Source organism: Trichinella spiralis (genome assembly GCF_000181795.1).
Source record: "Trichinella spiralis strain ISS 195 chromosome Unknown Scfld9, whole genome shotgun sequence".
Lineage (NCBI taxonomy): Eukaryota > Metazoa > Nematoda > Enoplea > Trichinellida > Trichinellidae > Trichinella > Trichinella spiralis.
In genome coordinates, this window is record NW_003526948.1 from 4,125,608 (window position 1) to 4,150,494 (window position 24,887).

The 24,887-nt window shown below is 32.6% G+C and overlaps 6 protein-coding genes across 6 annotated transcripts; 5 read left to right on the plus strand and 1 right to left on the minus strand.

Annotated features, from left to right (window-relative positions):
• Positions 1 to 126: 126 nt before the first annotated feature.
• Tsp_05595a (UDP-N-acetylglucosamine diphosphorylase) lies at positions 127 to 342 on the minus strand (the record flags this gene model as incomplete). Its single annotated transcript, XM_003371890.1, has 1 exon — positions 127 to 342. A coding segment is annotated over exon 1 (216 nt), but the record flags the coding sequence as incomplete, so codon positions are not given.
• A 3,370-nt stretch (positions 343 to 3,712) lies between these two features.
• On the plus strand, positions 3,713 to 4,320 carry Tsp_05594 (alpha-endosulfine). The gene is made up of 3 exons (XM_003371891.1): positions 3,713 to 3,718; positions 3,901 to 4,126; positions 4,178 to 4,320. The coding sequence occupies exons 1-3, from the start codon at positions 3,713 to 3,715 to the stop codon at positions 4,318 to 4,320; spliced, it is 375 nt and encodes a 124-aa protein (XP_003371939.1).
• A 1,136-nt stretch (positions 4,321 to 5,456) lies between these two features.
• Tsp_05593 (aminomethyl transferase family protein) lies at positions 5,457 to 8,588 on the plus strand. The gene is made up of 6 exons (XM_003371892.1): positions 5,457 to 6,022; positions 6,084 to 6,339; positions 6,895 to 7,223; positions 7,390 to 7,420; positions 7,882 to 7,975; positions 8,398 to 8,588. The coding sequence occupies exons 1-6, from the start codon at positions 5,457 to 5,459 to the stop codon at positions 8,586 to 8,588; spliced, it is 1,467 nt and encodes a 488-aa protein (XP_003371940.1).
• Positions 8,589 to 10,592: 2,004 nt separating this feature from the next.
• On the plus strand, positions 10,593 to 15,609 carry Tsp_05592 (RNA-binding protein 35B). Its single transcript, XM_003371893.1, has 13 exons — positions 10,593 to 10,886; positions 10,958 to 11,210; positions 11,389 to 11,519; positions 11,655 to 11,853; positions 12,066 to 12,164; positions 12,472 to 12,537; positions 12,849 to 12,899; positions 13,543 to 13,594; positions 13,660 to 13,770; positions 14,402 to 14,577; positions 15,024 to 15,103; positions 15,161 to 15,216; positions 15,483 to 15,609. Exons 1-13 carry the CDS (start codon positions 10,593 to 10,595, stop codon positions 15,607 to 15,609), a joined length of 1,695 nt encoding a protein of 564 aa, XP_003371941.1.
• A 528-nt stretch (positions 15,610 to 16,137) lies between these two features.
• On the plus strand, positions 16,138 to 18,369 carry Tsp_05591 (putative RNA recognition motif protein). The gene is made up of 8 exons (XM_003371894.1): positions 16,138 to 16,211; positions 16,371 to 16,494; positions 16,589 to 16,804; positions 16,886 to 17,167; positions 17,306 to 17,552; positions 17,625 to 17,831; positions 17,922 to 18,124; positions 18,205 to 18,369. Exons 1-8 carry the CDS (start codon positions 16,138 to 16,140, stop codon positions 18,367 to 18,369), a joined length of 1,518 nt encoding a protein of 505 aa, XP_003371942.1.
• Positions 18,370 to 19,363: 994 nt separating this feature from the next.
• On the plus strand, positions 19,364 to 22,026 carry Tsp_05590 (putative thioredoxin). Its single transcript, XM_003371895.1, has 10 exons — positions 19,364 to 19,408; positions 19,995 to 20,100; positions 20,744 to 20,843; positions 20,903 to 21,110; positions 21,235 to 21,357; positions 21,415 to 21,481; positions 21,544 to 21,637; positions 21,707 to 21,785; positions 21,836 to 21,940; positions 21,997 to 22,026. The coding sequence occupies exons 1-10, from the start codon at positions 19,364 to 19,366 to the stop codon at positions 22,024 to 22,026; spliced, it is 957 nt and encodes a 318-aa protein (XP_003371943.1).
• The last annotated feature ends 2,861 nt before the right edge of the window (positions 22,027 to 24,887 follow it).

Genomic DNA, 24,887 nt, shown 5'->3' on the forward strand with positions numbered 1-24,887 from the left:
AGCGTGCATCAGCATTTTTTCATCAAGCGTGCATCAGCTTCTTTCATCAAGCGGTGCATCAGCATTTTTCCTCAAGTGGTGCATCAGCCTTCTTTCATCAAGCGGTGCATCAGTCTTCTTTTCAACTTGCATCTCACCATTTTTTTCCTCTGTATCTTTCTTTTCGTCCAACGACCCACCGTCACCTGCTTCAACACTTCCATCTTTCTTTCTTTTCTTCAACATCCCACCATCTCCTTCAGCAGCAAGTGCCTGATCATTCTTTTTCTTCGACAACGAATCGTCCATTTCACCACGCACCGTATTCTGTTCCTCCTTCATTTCGTCATCGCTCGACGCCATGATAATAATTTCTTTATCGTCAGTCATTTTCTGAAACAACAAACATACAGTGAAATTTTAAACCAAATTCACTAATTTATTACAAAATTAACCATCATCAAATATATCTGCTTAAAAATACTTTATTTAAAATTATCAAATGAATACAACCAATTCATCATAACCACTTTCAATCATTTGTCGGTGAAGTTACCAGAAACAAAATCAGGCTAAAGTTGCTCAAGTGACAATGTATTACTCATAATCGTAACATTGCGTGGCAATGCAACGATTCGTTGATTGAAACTGAGAAATAATTTTCACGAGCAAAATTCGTTCGTGCAATAATTATAAAAGATACTGTAGCGAAAAATTTAAACTTCAAATATTAAATTACATTGCATGCACTTAATTAATCAAATTGATGTGCAAAATCGACATTAATATTCTTAATATCAATAATTTCGAAAAAAGTTGAGCCTCAGGCGCGAATAAACACAGCTGTCAATACCAGCTAAATAACTACTTTGATATAAATCTACTCTTATAATCTCTCGAAATTATATGAAAACAAAGCCCACTAAATTGCAATGTCACCCTGCATCCTTGTACGGTAGATTTTGAAAATGAAAATGAAAGGTTCAACTTGACCAATTAGAAGAAATAAGCAGTGAAATATTAATATTTTATTTCAGAAAAATATATTATGCTTGTTTTAATAATTATTTTTTGATAAAATTATAGTTTGATTTATTTGTTATTTCAGTAAAATTGTTATTTGATGAAATACATGTTCATTAAAAAATATTATCTGAAGAATTAATTTAAAAATTTAATAATAGAAAAATAAAATTTTCAACATATTAAAAAAATGAAATTTTTATGATGACCTAAATATTGCTCTAATCGTATTTTCTCTTCTTCAAATGAATCATCATTTGCATTAGGTTTGACCTAAATTTAAAATTTTTAAAATAAAATTATTTCTCACAATTAAAGCATAAAATACAGTCAAAATAGCATAATACGCAATTTATTTACGTCATTGATTCACTTAATCCTAAACACCTTGATTATCAAAAACAAAATACCATACATAAACAAGTTATTTATTTAACAAATTTCTCAGTAATTTTATTTAATATTTAAGTTTATTTTTATACGTTTCAGATAACAAATTTATTTTATTAGTTTTCAGCTTTTATTTTAAATTTTTCACAAGTTTATTTTTAAAAAAGTTTTTTTCAAGAAATACATTTATAGATTATGTAATTTAAGTATTCAATAAAAGTTAAATATTTTTTTTATTATTATACATAAAAAATGTATATTTTTTATGTTTTTTACTTAAAATAACCTGTTTATGAACATTTGCCCTACTCATCAATATTTCTTACTGTTTTCTTGTTTGGCTTTGTATGATAACCAGATGAAAACAATGTGCTCACCTACTTGTGTTGTTCATGCTGGCGTGAGATTGATATTTTGAATTGAATTGTTTTCATTTACTTCATTTATTACAGATTTTTATCATGATTATTTTTCTAAGAATGTTGATTAATTTTGCGTCATTATATATAAAATTTTTTACTCTTGTTTTTATTTGTCGATTTTTTTATGTCACTCGTTGTGTATTATTTTCTGATTATAATCACTTTTGCATTCATAAAAAAAGACGCTGAATTTTCAGATTATGTTTGATTTTTTTTTGTTTTATTTTCTAGTTTTATCCTGAATATCTTCATTTGAATTTGCTAATGAGTAATGATATTTTAGAATCCTTTTTTGCCCTATTTGAAGTATTTCTGATACGGGAGCTGAAGCAGAATTAACAATGGAACCTGAGAAGAATGCGAATTGTTCCGTACAAGCTTTATCTACTTTGGTTAAATCTGAGAAGACAGCAGTCAGTGAAAATGTAAGTGGACAATCTTGCTAACTGTACACTGGGTTGTATTGCATTACTTTTGGGAGTTGAAATTTAATGGAGTTTTAATAATTTATCATACTGTAAATAGTTTTTTCTTTAAGTTAATAAAAGTCATTATATATTATTTAGCATAATCAATCAGCCAGTATCTTTCGTGTAAATATTGTTTTCTTAACAAGCATGAAGTTGAGACGTAGTTAGTGCCAGTTTCTGCCAATCGTTTATGATTTCGATTACGTTACGATAAGTTTTCCTATGTTCTACTTTTCACAATTTCGGGTGTTGTTGATATTAGAAAAGTTTATCAACAGTTTTTTCATTCTGATATAATTTAAAGTTTATTTAAAATAAAGTTTTTTATTTGTGATTTATTTTCTGTTGTGAATAAATTCATAAATATGTTCTGTTGATTTTTACGTTAACAATTGTTTTGGAAAACTTAAATTGAATACTGTGGTTCTGTGGTTTTACGTGAGATACGTAGTTTTTATGTAAAAGTTATTTCTATATTTAGTAGTTTATTATGGAGAAAAGAAAACATTTGAAAGTTTGAATGAATAATGACATTAACAGTGGTTTGGTTTTATCCCTTTTTTGCTAATAACTTAAATCTTGACGCAGCGTCAGTGTGCGCGATGTAAATTGAATTCTACAATCAGGTTCTGCGTTATCTATGTTAATTACGTTTGCCGTGTTGTTGACGAATAAAGCCATTTTCGAACTGAAGTTTTGATTAGGCATTGCGATGATAAATTTTTATTTCATTTGCAGTTATTGCAAAATGCGATTCATTTTTCAAAATTTGATATTTGAAATAGTTTCCTTTTGCACTATTTTTATAATTCGAAAAAATATTGATGATTTTCCTCTTATTGTTGTAAAGTGAATTGATGGGAAATTTAAACGAGAACTTTCATGATTTTGATGCTCAATCCATCTATCAAGCGGCTATGCATATTGCATGTTTGTAATATATTGTTTGTAATTTGAGAAGTCTTGTCATTTGATGAGCGGATGAAAAATTTTTTGTTCAAATTGTAGGAAAAGAGAATGTTGTTCAAATTTCTCTTCTAAAATTTCCATTTGAATTTATTTTCAGAGTGTAATTTCGAAAATAAAAAGCTCTGCTTTGGCATTTAATTTGACTTTATTGTGCAGTCGGTAAATTTTTCAGCTGCTTGCATTGACAATTTTATTACGAAACTTACGATAAGTGAATAGCTGAGACGCGTGTCAATCTTAAAGCATGCAATTGTTTTACTGACGTATATTATTAATTTACTGAAGGTGAAGCAAATCTAATGCACGTTCCATGCTTTGGCAGCATTTATTGATTATCTTTTCTTTCGCCGAATTAATCTTCATTTTCAAAGACTTACTTATTTTCACCAAATCGATGAGAACGATTTTTTTTCAATGTTCCATAATTAACATTTAAAGCATTTTATTCGAATGGTAAAAATGTACGTTTTTCTTTGTTGTTATTTTTGGTGTCGCCTCTTTTTCACCGCATTGAATTGGAATAATTGCATTGAGTATCTAAATGCTAAAGTGACGTGTGCATTTTTTTTTCTTCCAAAAATAAATTCCCATTTTGCATCATTTGTTGTGTTTAATTTGTTTTATTTACTCTGGTATTGAATGTTCAGCAGCAATCCGTAGAGAAGTTGGAAGAGGCGAAACTTTTCGCCAAATATCCGCAAGTGGCCAAGAATATGCAAATGTCGCAGTTTTTGCAGAAACGATTGCAGCAGCGTAAATATTTCGATTCTGGTGATTACAACATGGCCAAAGCCAAGGGTTTGAAATTGAACACTTTGCCAGCAACTCCGAGCAGTGTGGAAATTCGAACTCCACGATTGTCGATCATTGTTGGTAAATGATAATTTTGAAATATATTTAAAAATTTTGATTTATCGATTGCAGATGAACGGGACGGATCGACCAGTCCCACCGGAATGTGCATTCCAACGCCAGATTCGATACCGCACAGGAAATCATCGATAGTATCTGAACTGGTGGTGGGCACAGCCCCTTCTCCAATTGTGCAGCATCAACAACAACATTGACTACGGTATTTTGCTGTGTGCAGTGGTGGCGTTGTTTATTTGTTTTCATTTTTAAATTGTATTTGCTCATGCGCCGTCTTGAAATATTAGTCATCAATTTTTAATTGCATATACAATAATGGGTGAAAGTTTCTTTTAAAGTTCCTTTTTTTAACATCTGTACGTAATATAGTTTGCTTTATCTGGTTGCAAACGCTGGATAAACAACTCCAGTCACTGCTGTACAATTGAAGTTTTTCAAATATTGCGCATGAACATGCTGTTTGTTTGTTTTAATTTATTTTTTACCATTTGTAGCCTTCTCATGATGCTTCTTTCATGTACGAGCAATGTAATAACAATTTACGAAGGTAACCTGTGGACGATTGCTGATTGTGAAAATATATTTCAATTTATCATTGCGTTTTGACGAACTTCAAAAGGCTGCTATTATGCTTCTGTATGTTTAATTATTCCATTCGTTTTTGCATTTTATATCCGATTCACTTTCAGCAGATGACACGTATTCTTGCCTGTTTTTATTGCATTTGACTTTGCCAAATTAAATCATGTCGTCATAGCTATAAATTAACTGTATATTTTTGCTTACTGTCGATCAACACGACATATATTTTTTATTGAAAAAAAAACAGCCTTTAAAATTTTTGTTTTGATTCATATTATTTAAGGTTTATGTTTTTTAGCTCATATTTGTTATCGTTGATAAATTTTCACCTATGCATAGATGTGATGAGAAGAATATAAGGTATTTAATTAATTTATTTTTTTATTGGTAAGTTCAATAATTTTTTTTTCTATTTGCGGAAATAGTTTAACGTAAGTGAAAAAAAAGCAATTGATAATGATTACAACTGTTTCAACATTTATTATTTCATTTTCATACATATTAAATTTTATATGTCACTGAAATTGATTATTAGCAGATAATAATTAAAGTGTTAGCGTGAAATTTGCATTTGGTAAATATTAATTGTTTGTTGAACGTTGTTAATTGGGTTTGCGATTTGTTATTCAGAAAAGTATTATTCAAAGAGGGATTTTTTTTAGTTTTAACACTCATACTTTCTTTTTTTTGTTCATTTATGATATTTAAAGTGCGTCAGGTTCGGATGAACGATTGATACAGTATCGAAGGAATGTTGATATCATTTGCAAGCAGTTGGCTAAAACGAACCCAAGCTTGGATCATTGGAAGTAGAGCGTCATTTAGCAATAGTCCAGTTTGGTGTTTGTTGAACAACAGGAAAATACTGAAAGTTACTGGACCTGACCGAATGGCGCTGCTCCAGTTGGTGTTGAGCAATGATGTACTTTTGCTTCATGAACACAGATCATTATACTCGCTGATGCTGAATAAACAGGGTCGTATTATGTACGACGTGTTGCTATTTGAAGATGAAGATGGAAAAAGTACATTGGTCGAATGCGATGCGGATGTTCATGCCGATGTGATTGCGTTTATTCTCAAATATCGCATGAGGAAAACTGTTGACGTAGTTGCAGACAACAGCAGATCTGTTTACGTTTATTATTTACCAAATCAAGCTCACATACGAGAGCCGTCGATCCGTTTACCTGACGGTACGCTGATTGCAAAAGATCCACGGTCTGAATATTTGGGATTCAGGATCATCACTGAATCTTCATTAATTAGTACAATATCTGCAGGCTGTGTTACGCTGAAAGAGTACATCGACTACAGGTAAGAGTGCTTGTTACTGATCATATTAGTTGTTTTTATTTTACTTTGCCAACTGTTGCAGATATTCATTAGCCTTGGGTGAAGGGAGCAAAGATTTTATACCGGGAACTTGTTTTCCTCATGAAACAAACGCACGTCAGTTCAAAGGTATGAACTTTTCCAAAGGTTGCTATATTGGTCAAGAGTTGACCGCACGTATCGAATATACTGGTGTTGTTCGGAAACGATTTATGCCATTATTATTCCACGTTGACCAGTTGCAAAAACTTTGCACAGTGCAATATAACAGTCAAGTGATTTGTGAACGGAATCGGTCGGTTGGGAAATTCAAAAATGCAGCCATACATTACGCCATTGCTTTACTCAATGTAGAAAAAGCAGTACAATCGAAGCAGCTATTTCTCGTGGCCGAAAAAGGTAATCGACTACCGTGTTCTTTGCATCTGCCAATCTGGTGGTCTGACAAAGTGTCCTGTTAAGTATTTTGTATAAATATTTTCATTGACCTTTTCAATTGATGAATATAATTTTATTCATCATTTGTAGCTTGATTTTGCAAGAAATAAATCAACATTTGTTGCTTGCACATATTTTCATTGTCTTTATCAAAATAATTGCATTTCAGATACAACACAAAGCTGTGCTATTTTTGATTATGATAAATTTGTTGATAACTAAAATTTGCATGCAATATTTATCATCTCTGAACTGTTTGAAATGCATTTCATCAAGCAAATTAATCATGTTGAACTTTAAGATGGCAATTTTCAATTAATTAATCATATTGTTCTGAGAAAGGTTATTTTACAGTCAGCTGAATTTTATTCAAGGAAACAATGATCGTATCATCGTATTTATGATAAATTTTTTAGTGCAGAACGAACTATTTTCCATCTGACGACATTTTTGCAATTGAACAACAACTAACCGCTAACAATGCCGTCTTTCTGATCAAAGCTATGCAAATTTTCATCTCAGCTTTCATAGAAACAGCAACCGGCAACAGTGTGCTCACTCTGTGTGAACCTTCGTTTTTGCTTTGTACGTTTGTGGTTCACGCCGTACTAATAGCAGAGTCGAGTTCGATTGATGAAAAAATATTACGGATATATTATACTGATCAGCATCAGCAGCTCTGCTTGCAAATAGGCGAACTTACTATCGGCCGCCGGATGGACGAAAATTTATTCTCATATACACGGTGAACGTATCAAATTGCATGCAACACGGTTCAGGTCGTAGCAGACAGAGCCGGCGAGTTCATTGCTGAAAATAATCATTTAGAAATATAACGGCTCGGCGGGACATACACGCTGGGCAAGGTTAAGATGATTATTCCACTGCTCAGTCAAATTTTAGACGTTCAGTACGTTTGAATTTTTTGCTTCTATTTTTAGTGTAAGTGATGTATTTTATTCTTTTTTGCTGTGTACTTTTGTGTTCTTTGTTGACAGATTTATGTGCTCTTAAAATTGCTCATTAATTAATACTGATCCCAACAGGTGTTCACACAAACGACCCTCAGCATCAACAGAGAGATTCATCAGCATTCTCTTCGTCAGCACAACAGATACTGGTGGGGCATTGTAGGTGTGGCTTTGAGTTGAGTGGTATAACGATGAATTCAACTTTTCCATTTGAAAAGCAACATCAGTGTGAATTTTGCAACAACTGTGAAATTTTATTCATATTTGATTTATGACCGTTTCCAGGTGAACCGTTTTGGTGAATTTTTCAATGAACGGAGAGTGTGAAAATTTATTCTCTGCTTGCGGAACTCTCTGGAAAACTTTCCCAAACGACGAAGCGGTTCCCCATTATAGAGCATTGTTGGCAATTGTTTCTGATCAAATTTTCAGCCTCGTTTACAACTTTTGTTACCTTTTGCCAGTATTTGTTTTAGAAACATCTTGCTTTTATTGAAAACTAAAAGCTTCTACTTACAAATCAAATGTAAGTTTGACAACCATTTCTTGCAAAACTGCTATTCATTTCAGTGGCACATTTGTTGCACTTGTCAAGCATATCTTTTATTACAGTTTTAGTTGAACAAAATTGATGTCAACAGATAAGAATAGTTATAAAGAAATATCAAACTGCGCATTCACGATAATGTCATTCAATCTTACAATACTAGAGATATTGTTCACTTTTTATGCGTTTACGTAATGCAGTTCATATTATAAAAAATATAGTTTAAATAGCTGAATAATAGCTTTTCTTTCAATGCAAAGAAAAATAACTATGATTTCTATTATTAAAATTTAATGAATAGCTTGAATGCATTTACTTTATTTGCACTTTTGCGCGTGAATTACAAAGAGCATTTTTTTCATATGGGAGAATATGTTGACTTTGATTTCTCTACCGTTCAGCAATCCTTCCATATCTTTATGACCGTGTTCACGCATCGATGGCTGCTGCAAAGCTTCAGAGAACCAAGTCCGAGTTGTTTGTGATGATTGCAGATATTGACCTGGTGAATGACGTAGAAGCACCGGTTCTCCATCGTGCTTTTCATGCAAGCAGTGCAGAGATTGCCAATCTTGTAGAACTGCCAGAATGAACGTCATCACCGTCGTCAACGCTAGAATTATAAATAACTGGCTTATGGATGGTGATCGCTTTAAAGAGCGTTTGTTAGCAAAAGTATGAGAAATTGGAGAATTGTTCAGCTTGCACATTGTGAAAGTAGAGCAACATGCACTCATGCCGACTACCACTAATTCCAGTTGATGGAGATGAAATTCTTTTCTTTTTTTTTAAATTCAAAAATTTACACTTTAAATTGTAAATTTTTCACGAATAAATTATTTTCAGATGCAAACGTCTACAAATATGATACTGAAATTTAATTTTGTAACGAATGCAATTTTTGATTTGAACTGAAAACAAGCATTATTAACAGGAAAAATCATGTACAGTTTTATCAAAATTTATTATATAACAATTGTAAAATAGTTTCGCATTTATTGAAATTTTTTAAAATTCACTTTCAGTATAAAGTACTATTATTATTTTACAAAGCATTACAACAGTTAAGTTAAAAGTATACAGTTATATATTTGTACTTGCTCATCTATTATGTTTATATTGTAAAATGAATGATCAGTTCGTTATTCAGTGTGGTCGAACTAAATATACGACGGGTTGGTGATAATTTTGATTGTTTAATGTAATAAAAATGACAAACGCTGTTCCTAATGCAAACATGAGATTAGATTTGTGAGCGTGGGACGGTTGTGGTGGTGGTGGTGGTGGTTGTACTGGTGTTGTGTTCGTATCACTGTGAACGGTGAAAACATTTTTGAAGAGTTGTTCGAAGCGTTGCGCTGAATTGAATGGAAAATTTCTATTTTTTTACATTAATTTTCAACACAGCAAATTACGTCAACGTCGTAATTTTCGACTGTTGTAATTGACAGTTTTAGTAAAATTACTGTAATATTTTTTTATTACGACAATCAATATAAAATGGGAATTGTTTAATATGAAAATTTTTATCAATTCAACAAATATTTTTATATTTTGTCATGACAATTCTAATTAATTTCAAGCAGCACAATTCTAATAAATTTATTTTGTTATTGTTTGTCAAAATCTTTTTACATTAGCATAATATCAATAATATATGTATTATAATATATAGCAAATTGACGTGATATTAATTGGTTTTTGTAATTTTTATAATTTTAACCCAACAAATATATATATATTTGATTTTTTTTTAAATTTAAATATATAATATACCTGCAAGTATAGGTAGGTGTATGAATAGGTCTGTGTGATTATAGTGCATGTGCATGTGCATGTGTGTGTGTGTGTAAATTCAGGTGGCTATAAAATACACAAGAGTGCTAGTGAAAGCAACTGCTTGAAACCACGTGGCAAGTTTGGGTGAATTTTCATTGGTTGATTTTAATGCGACAACAATCCAGTCCCTGCTAGTAGGGCAACAAGGAAAATGCGACGACAACGACGTTCATCGACAACACTGCTACGGTGTTCACTTGTCAACTTAGGCTGTCACAGAGTAGTGGTAGATCGGTGTCGTCGCTGCTGCCTGCCGCTCCAACTATTGCCGGTAATTGTTTGCAATATTCCAATTTTTCCTCTTCTTCTTGTTCATTTTATTGAAAAATTCTTTTCAGGGATCGAAAATAGGTGTCGGGTGGTTGTGGTGCCCTGCCCTTGTTGTGAAATTGTTTTGAAATTTTCAAAAAATTATATTCAAAAAAAGACAAATTGCATTTTTCATCATTCTCATCTTTTCTTCTGCTTTTTCCAAATATTCCACACATTTCAATTCAAAACGTCGTCATTCACGACAATTTCCCATCTAATACAGTACAACTGAATTATTCTGCATAATTTCATCGTAAAGTGCATATTATTTTATTTTATTCTATTTGTTGTTGTTGTTATTGTTCCTGCTATTGCTTAAATCAAGCACACTGTTTGGTGACTGTATTTTCTTCTTCCCCCAACCTCCCCCCGTCCTTTCTTCTCCTACTTCTTGTCTTTGAATACTACTACTACTACTACTGCTGATTGAAAAAGCATGATAATGATGAGTAAGATTGCCGATCAAGATCGAGACCAACGACGACGTCGACGATTTTTGATCGGCCTCAACGTGGCCACTTACGGCTTGGACGGTGAATATCTTGGATCGGATGAGGCCGAAATTGTTTACTTTGCTTTTGTTGTTTACGACTGTCAACAAGACAAGCTAACGGATCCATTTGAGAGCTTTGTTCAGCCAGTTGATCTGAATAAGGTCAACTGGGAACATTTGAAGAAACGACTTGTGGACGAAAACGAGGTCAAAAATGCCAACAAGCTTGCAGATGTGATAGCACAAGTGAAATCCATATATTCTATTTTATTCATTATAAATATTGGTGCAATTTTTATATTATATTTTGATTTTAGCTTGAATCGAAATTAGTGGATGCGTTGAAATTGGACAACGGTGGCGGTGGTGTTGGTGGAGATTCATTTTTGAAAAATGCAATATTTGTTACGTATGGCCAAACACCACTGCGTCAATGCTTGCATCCAGAAGCGGCTAACAAAGGCATAAACTTGTCTGAACCGTATTGGCAATTTTGTGATTTAAACAAAGAATATTGTCAAGTGTTCAATAGCAGTCAGCCGGTCAACTCGTTGAAGGAGATTTTCAACGGTAAGCTGTTGTATAGAATGAATGTATTCTTTAGAAATGTAAATTTACAATCATTTCAATAAAGAATCCCTTCAATGAACGAATAAATAAACGTAAAGTAAAAAATTGATGTTTGTGAACAGGAAAAATAGGCTTTGATCAAAAAAAGCTTTATTTATATCGTGAAAAAAAAGAATAGCTCATTATGCGATTCATCAAATTCAATATAAGGCTAAGAAGAACAAGCATGATAAGATGACGGTGGCGATGATGATGATGATGATGACAAATAAAATAAACATTTTTATCATTGCAGCTCATAAATTTCAAGTTGACTGTTTGATTTTAATTTCAAAATTGTCTCTTTTTATTGATCAATTTTTCAAAGTTTATTTCATTGCAAAAAAAGAGCAAATATTTTTTTCATAATCTGTTTTTTGTTTTCTGGTTTATTCTCTTCGTCAGTGGCAGAGATTTTCACGTTCGCTTCTGCCTTTTGTTTTCCCACAGCTTGCGACACGCAAGCCGACGCCACGCTCGATTGTTCAAACAAATTTGATATTTGCCGATTTAAATTTTTACCCTTGTTTCTCTGGTTTACGTTTTCGGAACTCTACAACTGGAGTTGTTGGTTGTCCAAGGTTGAACATTGAACGACAATCTAGTGAGACGAAAATATTCAAAAATTATATAATTTCCATTCATTTCAACAATCAGCAGCATATATATATATATTTATTTATTTATTTCTTTTTATTATTAACTTCCTCTCGTCAAACATCACTGTTAGCTGTAATTCAATAATCGAATTATTCAATGACTTGTATACATTACTATGTATAGATATATTGCCTTTTCTAATATTCTTATTTTTAGAATCTTGCTCAGGCGATGAAAATGAATACAGCTTTCAAAGCATCACTGCTGATATCAGCAAAGCGATTGTTCATCTGGTCAAAGAAGCGTCCAAGCGTAGTAAATTTCCTCCTTTTTCTTTCTTCCTCTTCAATTATATATATATATATATATATATATATATGCATGCACATCTTGTTGCATCAGTTCTACTGATAAGCACTTATTTGATCATTCTTTGCTCTTCTTTTCTTTTATATTTCATTGGTCACTGAACTTACATGGATGGGTGAGGTGGAAAAGGAAAAATGAACTGTTCTTGCCCTTGTGACCTTCACTTTTGCTAGTCAAGCGTTTACAATTTTGCTTTCTCAATTTCAACGCTTCAAGCGGTCACAATTATTAATTTAAAAAAGTTTCTTCAAAGCATCGTCAAATGGAACAACACCACCACTACACAATTTACGGAAGTGGGATGAAGGGAGGAGGGGGCGTAGGATCAATTATTGCTTAGCCTGATTTTGCCAGAGCCAAATCGATGTTGAAATTAATACGACAATTTATGACAATTTTTTAATGAATCACTCTCAATTTTTGATTGTATTAATGATAAATAAACAAGCTTGAAAGAGAAAGCACAAAGAGAAATCCTCTGTTTACCAAATTTAAATTCCAACAAGCGGGAATCATCAGCAGAGAACTGTTCATGCGTGAACATTTTTATTAGTGTTATTTGCCTTCCCCCCCCCCTCTCTGTTCCTCATCATATCCATTTCATATATTTTACAATTGCATTTATTTTAGATGCGTCATGTTTTTGCGAACCGGAATTGGTGAAGGCCGTGCTCGAAAATGGTATTTGGTGAGTCATGCTATAATAATTAATATTCGGCCCCTGTTTGCATTTTCATAATTTTGCATTCATTTTTTATTTCTTCACATTATTTGGGAGGTAATTTTTGTTTTCCACTTCCATTTTTTACTGATAAAATTTCTGCTCTGCTACATTGTGCAGCTTGCAAAGTGCACTGGTTTTACATTTCTGGTATTGCAATTTTGGTTTTGTTTGACCCTCAAAAGCGGTCGACTGCGAAACTGCCTGTATTTAGTTCTTCTGTTTGACCGCGACTTTTCCCTTCCAAACTTCTGTGCACATTTTGTTGTAGAAGAATTTATAGCCAACCTTGAACTGAATAATTTGAACCCGTCGTTGACGTTGACGTTGCTGATGCTAATCATCACCACTGGACGACAATAATTATCAGATAAAATTAATTTTATATTCCAAACAATGATAATTTTTTTCTTTTTCTTTGCTTCATCTTATAAATTGTATACAATTCATTATGATAAAAAAATTATATGTATATTAGCTTTCAAGCTTGATGAATGGTATCTGTTTATTCGGCTGCATTTGCAGCATCTTCCTCCCTATCTCTCTCTCTCTCTCTCTTTCTGTTTCATTCTCTGTTTCTAGCTTTATTTGTTTATATTTGAGCTGCTATCTCAGAACACACATACACTCGAACAGCAAATAACCTTCCTCTTCAGTTCGTCCCTCATCTCTATAATCTGCATGATCAATTTTAATATTTTCTCTGCAATTCTTTTTCAGCACTCGACAGGATGTGGTAGAAAGCAGCACAGTGATACGGGCTCGTGGCTTGCCATGGCAATCGTCCGATCAGGACGTGGCACGATTCTTCGTCGGCCTCAACATTGCTAGGTGTGCTAACAACCAGTCTCGTGCATGTTATATATATATATATATATAAACAGGTCAAACTTGACTTCAACAATGATAATAACCAGTCTTCTTTTTTTTGTCCATTTTCTCTTTTCGCCCGTCTAGTCTAACCAGCTTTTATGTAAATTGAGCAAATTATACCGTAAAATATGTTCAAGTACTATAAAGAAAAAAGAAACATTCAAATTTATGCAATACTAAATTTACGAAGGAATATTATTCAACGTGTGTAATTTTATACTTTTTCCCATTTGCCTCTTACTTGAGGATTAATTATCAAGGAGTTGTTGTGTAAATTTGATTCGATGAACTAATTTCATTTGTAAAATTCAAATTCAAAGGCACTTTTATTTTAAATTTTCAAACAGCCAAACCAGTACCATTGAGGACATTTGTGACACGTTTCCCAACTTGTTAAATTTTATAAATTCATTGTCATTTCATCTTATCTTTTCTTTCTATAACAATTTGCATTTTTTTTCTTACGCAAAATTTTTTTACATAAAAAAATTTTCAACTATCAACAAATTAGAAAGCTATTGTCGTTTTATTTTTTTCAATCAAATTTAAATATCCAGATATACGTATATATACAAGATTGTTGTTGTAGAGGTGGTGTGGCACTTTGTTTAAGCCCCCAAGGACGGCGCAATGGTGAAGCGCTGGTGCGTTTTGAAAATGCCGAACACAGGGAATTGGCTTTGAAAAGACACCGTCATTTCATGGGCAGTCGTTATATTGAAGTTTACCGTTCGACGGGAGAAGATTTTCTCAACATTGCTGCAGGTATAAATGACCAAAATTGCTCCTCTCTCCTCTCTCTTTCTCTCAATCTTTCCTTTTTCTTCTTCTTCAGTTATTGTTGAACACTTTAAAAAAAATTATCTACCTTTTATTAAATAACAATAATTCACAGAAAATAAAAATTTATAACTTATTTTAATCAAAAAAAGTTTCAAAGGCTGATTTGTACATGTTGTTTTTTTCTTACAGGGTTACTATCATTTTTGTAGAATTTACGATATAAAACAAAAACAGATGACGTCATCAATTTTTTAATTTACAAATTGTTTGAGAACTGTTTTTCAAATTATAAATTCGTTTCTTTCTTTTTCTTTTTCGGAATAATTTTCATCATGTAAAATTGTCTGAAAAGTGGGTCTATGCAAATTAGTTGAAAAAATTACAACGCGCAGCCTGTACCTAATTGTGAGAGAATTTATCAACTATAGTACAGTATTCGTTTGAGTTCCAAACGAGCACTTTGACCTCATTAGACGGCGCTGCGCTTGACGGTACAATACATATATATGTATATATAATATAATATAATATATATATATATATATGTATATATATTGATTTGCAGTTTTTTTTGCGTTTCGACACCAAAGCTCAGTTCACAAATATGTCAGTATTAAGTACGTTTAATTTTGAAGAAAAAAATTATACAATTCATATATTTTTTCCCACACCATTATTATTTTAATCATATTATTCTTCATTACAATATGTGGAATATTAATTGCTTTTGATTAAGTTTGGTTTTAGAAATTTAGAAAAGAAAAAACTTTGTTTTATTGCTTTTTTATAAATTTTGTGTTGTTAGCGTGATGAAATTGAATATTTCGCTTATTTTGGTGCGAATATTTTCAGATCAATTTTGAAAAGTTTTACTTTTTATACTTCAGCTTGATGATGAAATGGCAGTTTTGTTGTTCACTAGGTCCATTCTGCGACTTTTTACTTTCAAACATAGATCCATTTGAACGGACAGTGATATTCTGTGGTGTCAATTTTAATCCAAGCAATAGATAATAATAATAGTAATAAATGCTTAGGGAGTTGTAAGTCAAAGAACGACAGTTCCCATGCTTTGAGACTGAAATGTTGATTTTTATACTTGGTTTATTTGATCAAATTGCAACGTTGAATTGTTGTGCTCACTTTGTGACATTTTACACTTTTTCAATGTTTTTAAACACTGAACAGTGCAACATTTTCCTTGGAAACCAATTTTCAAAACGTTATCAATTTTTCTTTTAATCGGTTGAATGGGAATATTTTTTTATATTACTACTGTATCATATTTTCAATTTCGTTTTGTTAAATTCAATTTTCATTCCCATCTCCCCCACCGCTGCCCATGGCGCCACTGTCGTGTATGTTAATAACATATCCTCGGGTGAGATTTTGACGAGCGAAATTTATTTGCATACAGACGTGCTGCTAGCGGCTTGGTTGAGAGGCTGTTTCTCTTTCTCCCTCCATTTATTTGTGTGTGCGTGTGTACTTCACAATTCTGTTCGGCTTTGTGTCGACTCGTCTTTCTGTCGATTTTGAAAAATGACTCAACTGAAAGGTCTGAACACGGTGAACAGCTTTCACAAGGAACGTTCCAAGCAAGCCAAAGCAGGCAAGTGAAACAACATTTACGTCATCAGCGTTATCGTCGACCAAAAATTGCCCCAAATTGAATTTTCCATTTTCATATATTCAATGTCGAATTTTGCAATCATTTTAGAGTTTTTATTTTGTTTATTTTGGAAAATTTGCAATATTTCTTTTTATAATAAAAGAAACTTTAACATTGAATTGGTTGTTGCAGGCAACAGCAACGAAGCGCAGCAGTTTTTGTCCAGGGAATGCGTGGCCATTATACGCATGCGAGGTTTGCCGTACGATTGTACAGCTAAGCGAATTGTAAATATATACACGTCGATTGTTTTCTTTTTTATATTAAATTTCATTCTTTTGATACTAAACAATTTTTTTTGAAATTCTCGTTCGATTTAAGATGGAATTTTTCGAAAGTGGTGAAAACGGCGTCAAAGTTGCCGGTGGAGAAAGTGGCATTATGTTCGTCAATAAAGCGGATGGTCGTGCTACTGGCGATGCTTTTGTTCTAATCGCTAGCGAAGAAGATGCACAGAAAGCACTCTCTAAGCACAAAGAAGTGATCGGCAGTCGTTACATCGAACTGTTCCGCAGCACTTCAGCCGAAGTCCAACAAGTCAGAGACACGCACATTTTATGCTTTTATTTTACTTAACCAACAAGCGTGATGATGATGACGATGCTTCATTTTTCACAGGTCATCAACAAGAGTCTCGAAGTGGCTAAAATTGATTTGAATACCATGCCTACGGTAGGATTGTTGGGTAGCTTGCCACCACGTGGTGCAATACCGACTCCTGTACCCGGTCAGATTCAACCGATATTACCGCCTCAAGCTTTTATCACTGGTTGCCGGAAAGATTGTGTACGCTTGCGCGGTTTGCCATACGAAGCTGAAGTGCAACATATTTTGGAATTTCTTGGTGAATTTTCCAAGCACATTGTTCTTCAAGGTGTTCACATGGTTTACAATGCTCAAGTATGCGCGCACATGTGTTTCTGCCTGTTTTGCAATTTTCTCTTTTCTTTCCTTCATTTTATCATTTTTGTATATCAATAATATTGGATTGTTTATTTGTTTATTTATTATGAAAAAAACTCATTTATTATTCTTCAGGGAAATCCAAGTGGTGAAGCATTTATACAAATGGACAGTGATATAGCTGCTGCAACAACGGCCGCTGATCGTCACAACAAATATATGCATACTGGGAAGAAACAACGTTACATCGAAGTATTTCAATGTTCTGCTGATGATATGAATCTTGTCTTAGCTGGACCGGCACCAGTACCATCACCGTTGATGCCGTCCGCAGCTGCAGCGATCGCAGCTAATCAGGCTCGTCCAACTTTACCATCGCCAGGTTTTATTCTTGTTGTTCTGTTTATGATTTTGTTTGTATATATATATATGTATGTATTTTTTTTAATTTAAGGAAACAGTGTTTTGTCAAATCCAGCCGTGACTACTGCACTGTTTTCTGGCTCTTTTGCTGGCTATCCATTTTTGGGTCCGCAAATTTTACACGGTGGCACATCTTTGGGCTTGCAGAACGGTGCATGGGCTGCAGCTGCAGCTGCTGCAGCATCTGGAACTTTACCTTACATTCTCAATGCTGCTCCAAGATTGCCTATGATTTCTGGTACAAATTATTTTTTTTTATTCAATCAAAATCCAAATTTTCTCTACAAATAATAATAATAATATGTGTTCATTTTCTTTTCAACGTCAGGTGTGCCAGGTCTGTTGCCAGCGTTGACTGCAACTCCTGGTACAGTTTTCTACTGGCCATATCCAAGTCCACCAGTGTCACCGACCAACTATTTCGCATCCCCTGGTCAAGCTAATCAACCACCAACGCCGGTTCTTCTTCGCGGTTTGCCGTTCAACGTAACTCCTACAGATGTGTTGAGTTTCTTTCAAGGATTTCCCGAAGTATGGGATGCATTCTGTTTAATATTCTACTAATGATCTGTGTCCACTATATATTTATTGTTCATTGTTCATTGTTGTAGATAACTATGGATTGTATCCATCTTCAACGTGCGCCAAATGGTCAGTTGAATGGTGAAGCGATAATTTTGTTTCAAAGTCGAATGGAAGCTGAACGAGCAGTTATCGAATGTAGTCGTCAACTTTTTGGCAATCGGCCAATTGAAATGTTCATCTGCGCTCTTTGACTGAGATGAATTTCCGGATGAACAAAAGAGAAAAAAAAACACCAGCATCCCGTGATTTAAACGATTTTTTAAAAGCTACTTTTAATCAACCAAAACGCATAAACATATTATTTTCTTCAATTTTACACCTTGCAGTTGAAAAATATCTTCTTAAATGTGTTTTTCATGCTTTCTTTCTTTGTCGGGGGTTTTTCTTGGTTTTCTTTTAAATTTTACATTTTCTTTTCCATTCATTATTTAAGTATTCTTGAATAATGATCATTTTTTTCTTCGCTAATATATACTAAATTCTTTTTTTTAAATTCGATGCTTATTTCTGGTGGATGATTTGTCTTTTTTTCTCCTGTGGTCAAAAATTTTTTTACAATAATCAAATTGTTCTTTTTTTTTTCATTTCCATTTTTCGAATCTGCATCACTCGTCTATACTTGATTCTATTCTATTTCTATTCTGGATGTAGTTTTACGATTTGCAATGTTATTTATTATTATTATTATTATTATTATTATTAGCAAGCATATCTTCTCTCCTCGGACCTTTTTCCACTAGTAGTGCATTTCAGTGTATCATGATATACCATTCTGTGACATGTGATATGATATGATACGATATGATACATCAGATCAGTCTTATTTCAACTAGTACAAAATTTGTCTGCATTTTGTTTATTTGTTTATTTCAACGTCACAATTTCGTCAATGAAACATTGTTCCAATTTTTTGATATCTTTTCCAACTGTTTATTTTTTTCAACACGTTTAATAATCGTTCGGAACAATCTTCCATGCTTTTTTAGCCCCCTGTTTTTTTCTTTCATTTTGTAACTCTTTTCTGTTAACAAGCCTTAGCATTTGCAGAAAATGATTTCATATTTTTCTTTTCTTTTTTTCTCTTTTTGCTTTGGTCCTCGAGTGATGATGCATGTATGCTTTTCATGTTTTGCAAGAAATAACTGTTTTCTGCAACTTCTTCATCGTTTTTCAGTTTTATTCATCATGTGCTCTTTGTCCTGGTCCGAAGAAAGAGAAAGATGGAGGAGAGTAGGAAAGTGACATTGAGATCGAAACGATTAACTTGCATAAACAGACACTTGCAAATTTAAATTATTTATTCACAATGCAGAAAGTATTATTGAATGTTATTTTGTTTTGCGTTTGCAGACGATCAGTTGATGCGTACTTTTGTTTTCATTTTCCGAAAAGATGTTCCTTGTTGGTCCATCCGTCATTGATGTTAGTTGGCTAATTAGCTGGTCGCTGCAATTCACTTGTTTCAGAATGTACATCCCGTAACAGGATGTTTACTGTTCGTGTTCAAAATTGATGAAATAAAACATACCTATTCTTCATATTGCAAAAGATTACAATTAAAAGTATTATGAAAATGGAACAATTCAATTATTATCAAAAGAATAAAGATTGATGATGATTATAAAATCACTTAAAGGCTGATTTTGTCAAAATATTTCGAAGAAACAAATTACACAAAAGACAAAATTGATCGATGTATTGTGTATTTAGAAAACAGTGAAAACATTAAGCATATGCTCTGTTTGCAAAAGTAATACCATTTGCTACACAAATATACACACGTTTTTGTATTACAAAATAACATTTTCATTATCAGATCTGGTTAGATACGATTTCTGAATCGATTTATGTTGCAAGTCAACATTTACTTACACCGGCACATCTATGCAACTATGGAAAAAAACATCAGCGACTGGATGACGGTAGAATTTTGTAAAATCATTACAGTGAGCGTTTACGTTAATTTATATCGAACAAAAATTTTATAAATAATTTTATTTAGCAAAATGTTATGTTAAAAATAAGTTATATATTATTTTTAAGAAGATGACCAAATCAGTATACTGTAACATTGTACAGTATCCATATGACTACAAAAAAATACAAAAAACAGAATATGAAGACTATTCTAAAAACAATTCCTCATAGAAATATGTGAAATATGTGAAATTTTATTTTTTAACTTCACTGATTGTATCAAAATTAATGATAAATTACCTAATTTGACAATTACTTTTTGAATTTATCGTAATCCAAATATTTAATATTTAATTTAAATGGTTGTGAATATTGAATTTTATAGAAATAATTTTTTTCAATTTTGCTGTTCTTATGTTTTCTTTTATAAATTACAAATACAGCAAAATCAAAACAAATAAGTTGGAAACAAAGAAGAAAGTAGGTTGACTATACTTGCAAATCATTATTGTTTTCTGGAAAAAAACCGTTTTGTTTTTCCACCTCACTTTTTGTATGATTTGTTTTCTGTAACTTTTGCCACTATTCTTTCATAAGCTATTGTACTAATGAATAACTTCGGCACGAGTTAATAATGCTTTCTTTTAGTCGTTATGGGTGTGAAGCATATCCACACATTTTCGGAATTTGCAGCTGAACTTGAAGCTTCTAAAGAAAAGTTGCTAGTAGCAGCATTTGTTAGTGAAAAGTAAGTGAAAATAACTTTTTTTGATGTTCATTTGATTCAAAGTATGCCTATTTTTACAGGAATCAAGCATGTCAAGATCTTGCGCCTGTACTTGAGAATTTGTCTAATCGTCACGAAGAGGTTAAATTTTGCAAAATTTCTATCACTGAATGCAAAACCATTGCGAATTCTTATAACATTCGAGACGTGCCAGTTTGCTTATTTTTTTACAACGCACATAAAATTGATTCTGTCGACGGCAGCAGTACCGAAGTCGTAACTGAGAAGGTCAAAGAATGGATGCACACAGTGAAAATCAAAAAAGTTCCAAAACCTGCAGTCGGAGGATTCGTACAGAATTAAAGTTTAATTATTAAGAAGTGAGCTTCATTTCAGTTTATTAATTATTTAGATGGAACTGGCAGAGTATGTGGACAGCGACTATGAATGTCTTAATGAATCTGACAGGCATACAATTGCTGACTGTCTTGAGGACAACGACTTGAAATATTTGGAATCGGATTGCGATGAGCAGGTTATTTTATTTTAGATTGTGTTTGTGCTAATTTTATTAATATTAGAATTACTGTAGTTAATTTTGCATATTCCATTTCGTGTCCCCGTGAAGCTGTGCTATATAGCTATTAAAACTCACGGCGGTAAGAGTTTAATGGTGTTTGTGCATTTTTTGCCTAATATAGTCTAATGATTAATACTTCAGATAATGGTCCGAAGGAGGTTAAATTGTTTAACAATCAGATGTACTCTATGGGCTTTGATGAGCTGACAGCGATTGATGCAGTTCAGACTTTGGAGTAAGTGTGTTTCTAGTAGAATATCGTTACGCTTCTGCGGTTGATCACTGGTATTATTGTATAATGCAGATTTACTCCAGAACAACTAGCAAAAGGTGAACCTGTTGCTTTGCGTCCCGTCAAGTTTGCTTCCATCAATTCGGTTCAAGTAAGAACGCTATTACGCAAAGTATTACTTTTACAGTTTTTCTCTTTAAGCTTTTTGTTGTCAATAATCAAAATGATTCCCGCAGAACTCGTATACACAGTTTAAAGCTTTATGGTAGTCCCAAAGAACATCTGAATATGGGAAACTTTAAACGAGTAAGTCATTCGTTGTTTTGCTTTTGAAACTTTATACAAAATTACGTACTTTATAGGTATCTGGAAGAGTTGGTGAGGCGCATTGAAGAGCGCGGAAAAATGGTCGTGTTCAACTGTAATACTGAAGCTGACCAGTTTATTAGCTATCTAAAATGAAATAAATCAATACAAATCCATATCCATATCCATATCCATATACATATATACATATCGAAATATATATATATATATACATGGAATTGGGAATATGCAAATAAAGTTGGTGGAAGCATTTAAGTGCATTTTTTGCAGCAGATTAAAGAAACGTGAATTAGTGAAGATTATGAAAAGATTGTTATCGTAATGGTTTATAAATGTTTCTAAAATAGATTTTTTTGAAATAAACTAAACTGGGCGTAGTTGGCAATACTCTGATCAAAGCAGAAAAATGCATTCGAGATTACGTTGCACATATATCCTGAAGTGTCAAAAAATTTTTGGCATTGCGTATTGATTTTTCGTTAACGAAAACACTACTGCTAAATTTTACAAATGATTAACTAACTATAAATGCAATGTCTGACAGAGAAAATATTTTACAAATCTAATACTGTAATGCAAATTGATCCTAATTTTCAAAAAATACTGTGGCTGTTAACTTCCAACTAAAAATTTAATAGCGCACTATAAATAATGAATCGACAAATTTCATTCACAGTGTAATTAACTGATAATTTCTAAAATATTTTAAATCTTTTCATAATTTTATAATTTTAGAGTGCGCTGAAGAATTACCATTGAAGTTCATTTTAAAATTTCAAATGCATTATTTACGTACTAGGGTGGTTGATCAATTTCAAACACTTGAATAGTTTACTGTCATGTGACATTGCAGTTGCATTTATTTTAAAATTTTTACCGTATCCTACATAGAATAAATTAATTCTTGTTCCCGATAATAAAAGTAAAATTTATGTAAATAATTTTAAAACATTTACCTCTGAATTTACCTTTCCCGTTAGCAAAAATTTTAATTATATATCTTTTTTTGAACTCTTTGAAATTTCTTTTCTTTTAATTGATTAATCTGTGTAATGTTCTTACCAAATATTTTCATCCCTTTCGTGATAATTGTCCATTTTTACACAGTTGAATGAAAAACTTTACTGTAATACGTAATACAATTGTGTTTTGATCCATTTCACTGATAAACGGAATAAAATAATTTCCATTATTAATTGTCACTAATGAAATTGACAAATTATTCTGCTCTTGCATGGGTATTTTCGAAGATGATGATGTATGTAATGCACCAAGGATGCTGTAATTAAAATCTATTTTTAGGCAAACGTTTCTCACTCTACGCACTTGTCTCTTGACGATTATTTTCATTTTGAACATTTATTTGAATGATTTAATTGATTTTGTTTTTTTTAATTTTTATTAAATTTGCGCTTCAACTGTGAGCAGTTAGTTTACTGTAGGAGGTGTATTTTACTCTTGGTAGATTTTGTAATTTTTTTGATCAAACGAATATCTATCGGCGCGCGCGTGTGTGTTTCATTTCATTCATCTATTTCAACCAACAGTTTTTAGGTGAGAATAGTTTTTTATTCCGAATTATTCAATAAATTGATGTTCAAGTTTTGAAGTTTTTTTTCTTCAGAGTACTTTTTTTTCATGTTTAGAGTTTTTTATATTTTTTCGATGAAATTTGAACTTCATTATTGTTAGTCGATGAAGCTCGTGACATTTGATAATCTTTGCAAACGTCACTGAAAATTTACTCATATCTATACAATACGTATGAAGTTTCTTTTTTATTTATTTGTTTATTTTGATTTTCCGTCGTCAATTTAAAAAGCGCTTGCGTAAGTTTCACAGCAGAATATTTGAAATAATGTACATCGAGAATGTGTCATCGATTTGTGCTATGCTTTCGGTTTAACTTTAATTAAATAGTTGTAGATTGTTTGTTTTTTGATAAAAATTGTAAGAACAAGTCGAACGTGTAAGAATATATTTGAAAATTGACGAAATTCATATTGAGATGATTTTTCCCCTCTTTTTTCGATGTTAGTATTTGTTCAAATTGTGATACGGTGAATTAATTTTTCATCATTTCAGAAAGTGACTGTAAATGTGACCGAATTTTATTCGGTGGAGTAGTAAAAATTTCCAATATAGTTTTGCTATTCAAGGACAAGGGAACGCGTTATATATTGTTTGATTATTTTATCTATTCTTTGGCAATATCAGAATTTTCGATGCTCTGGTTAAATTATATTAATGTTGTTGTCAGTGGTGTTTTTCTTTTTGATTAAATTGAAGAAAATGGTGAAATTTTTCAATTTTACTTATAAAAGTGAAAGTGAAAAATTGAACAATTTCCTTTTCCCTGATGACAGTTGAACGTGAATTAGCTTTTTCTTTTTGTCTAATGGAACATTAAATTGGGCAGCAGTTGTTGCAGTGGCAATGGTGTTCGGTTGAGCAATTTGGGCAAACAAAACAGTTGCCTCTCATTTCCCGCGTCTCTATATACATATGTATGCATGTATATATGTGTATATATATATATGTATAGTGTGTGTGTGTGTGTGTGTGTGTGTGTGTAGTGTGTGTGTGTGTGAGTTCGTGTAAGTGTGTGTGTGTGTGTGTGTCAGTGTGTGTGAGTGTGTGTGTGTGTGTGGGTGTGTGTGAGTGTGTGGAAGTGCCGTTGTGTGTATTCCTCAGAATCCAGTGTGTTTCAGCGTGTGGTTGTCGGAAAATGTGGGCGTCCGTCGCGTTATGTAACGCGACCAGCTTTACAAGCGATCCGAGCTTGTGAATTAGGTAGCTAGCGTTGCAGTAGTGATCAGAATGAAGCTAGTGAATTTCCACTATCTAGAAGAGGAATTTGTCCATCAACTTATGGACTGGAAGCGGAAATCACAGAAGTCGTCAGCAACGTTTCGTCGGCCATCGG

What these genes read in the sequence shown, in the direction of transcription:
- Tsp_05593 (XM_003371892.1), top strand. Translation starts at nt 5,457, where the DNA reads ATGTTGATATCATTTGCAAGCAGTTGGCTAAAACGAACCCAAGCTTGG. An exon ending in AAAGAGTACATCGACTACAG is followed by an intron (nt 6,023 to 6,083) that starts GTAAGAGTGCTT and finishes CAACTGTTGCAG; the next exon opens with ATATTCATTAGCCTTGGGTG. An exon ending in CTTCTACTTACAAATCAAAT is followed by an intron (nt 7,976 to 8,397) that starts GTAAGTTTGACA and finishes TCTACCGTTCAG; the next exon opens with CAATCCTTCCATATCTTTAT.
- Tsp_05594 (XM_003371891.1), top strand. An exon ending in ACGATTGTCGATCATTGTTG is followed by an intron (nt 4,127 to 4,177) that starts GTAAATGATAAT and finishes TATCGATTGCAG; the next exon opens with ATGAACGGGACGGATCGACC.
- Tsp_05590 (XM_003371895.1), top strand. Translation starts at nt 19,364, where the DNA reads ATGTGCTCTTTGTCCTGGTCCGAAGAAAGAGAAAGATGGAGGAGA. An exon ending in AAAGAGAAAGATGGAGGAGA is followed by an intron (nt 19,409 to 19,994) that starts GTAGGAAAGTGA and finishes TTTCATTATCAG; the next exon opens with ATCTGGTTAGATACGATTTC. An exon ending in CCGAAGTCGTAACTGAGAAG is followed by an intron (nt 21,111 to 21,234) that starts GTCAAAGAATGG and finishes TTAATTATTTAG; the next exon opens with ATGGAACTGGCAGAGTATGT.
- Tsp_05591 (XM_003371894.1), top strand. Translation starts at nt 16,138, where the DNA reads ATGACTCAACTGAAAGGTCTGAACACGGTGAACAGCTTTCACAAGGAA. An exon ending in ATTGTACAGCTAAGCGAATT is followed by an intron (nt 16,495 to 16,588) that starts GTAAATATATAC and finishes GTTCGATTTAAG; the next exon opens with ATGGAATTTTTCGAAAGTGG. An exon ending in AAGATTGCCTATGATTTCTG is followed by an intron (nt 17,832 to 17,921) that starts GTACAAATTATT and finishes TTTCAACGTCAG; the next exon opens with GTGTGCCAGGTCTGTTGCCA.
- Tsp_05592 (XM_003371893.1), top strand. Translation starts at nt 10,593, where the DNA reads ATGAGTAAGATTGCCGATCAAGATCGAGACCAACGACGACGTCGACGA. An exon ending in GTTGAAGGAGATTTTCAACG is followed by an intron (nt 11,211 to 11,388) that starts GTAAGCTGTTGT and finishes AAAAAAGAATAG; the next exon opens with CTCATTATGCGATTCATCAA. An exon ending in GAACATTGAACGACAATCTA is followed by an intron (nt 11,854 to 12,065) that starts GTGAGACGAAAA and finishes TCTTATTTTTAG; the next exon opens with AATCTTGCTCAGGCGATGAA.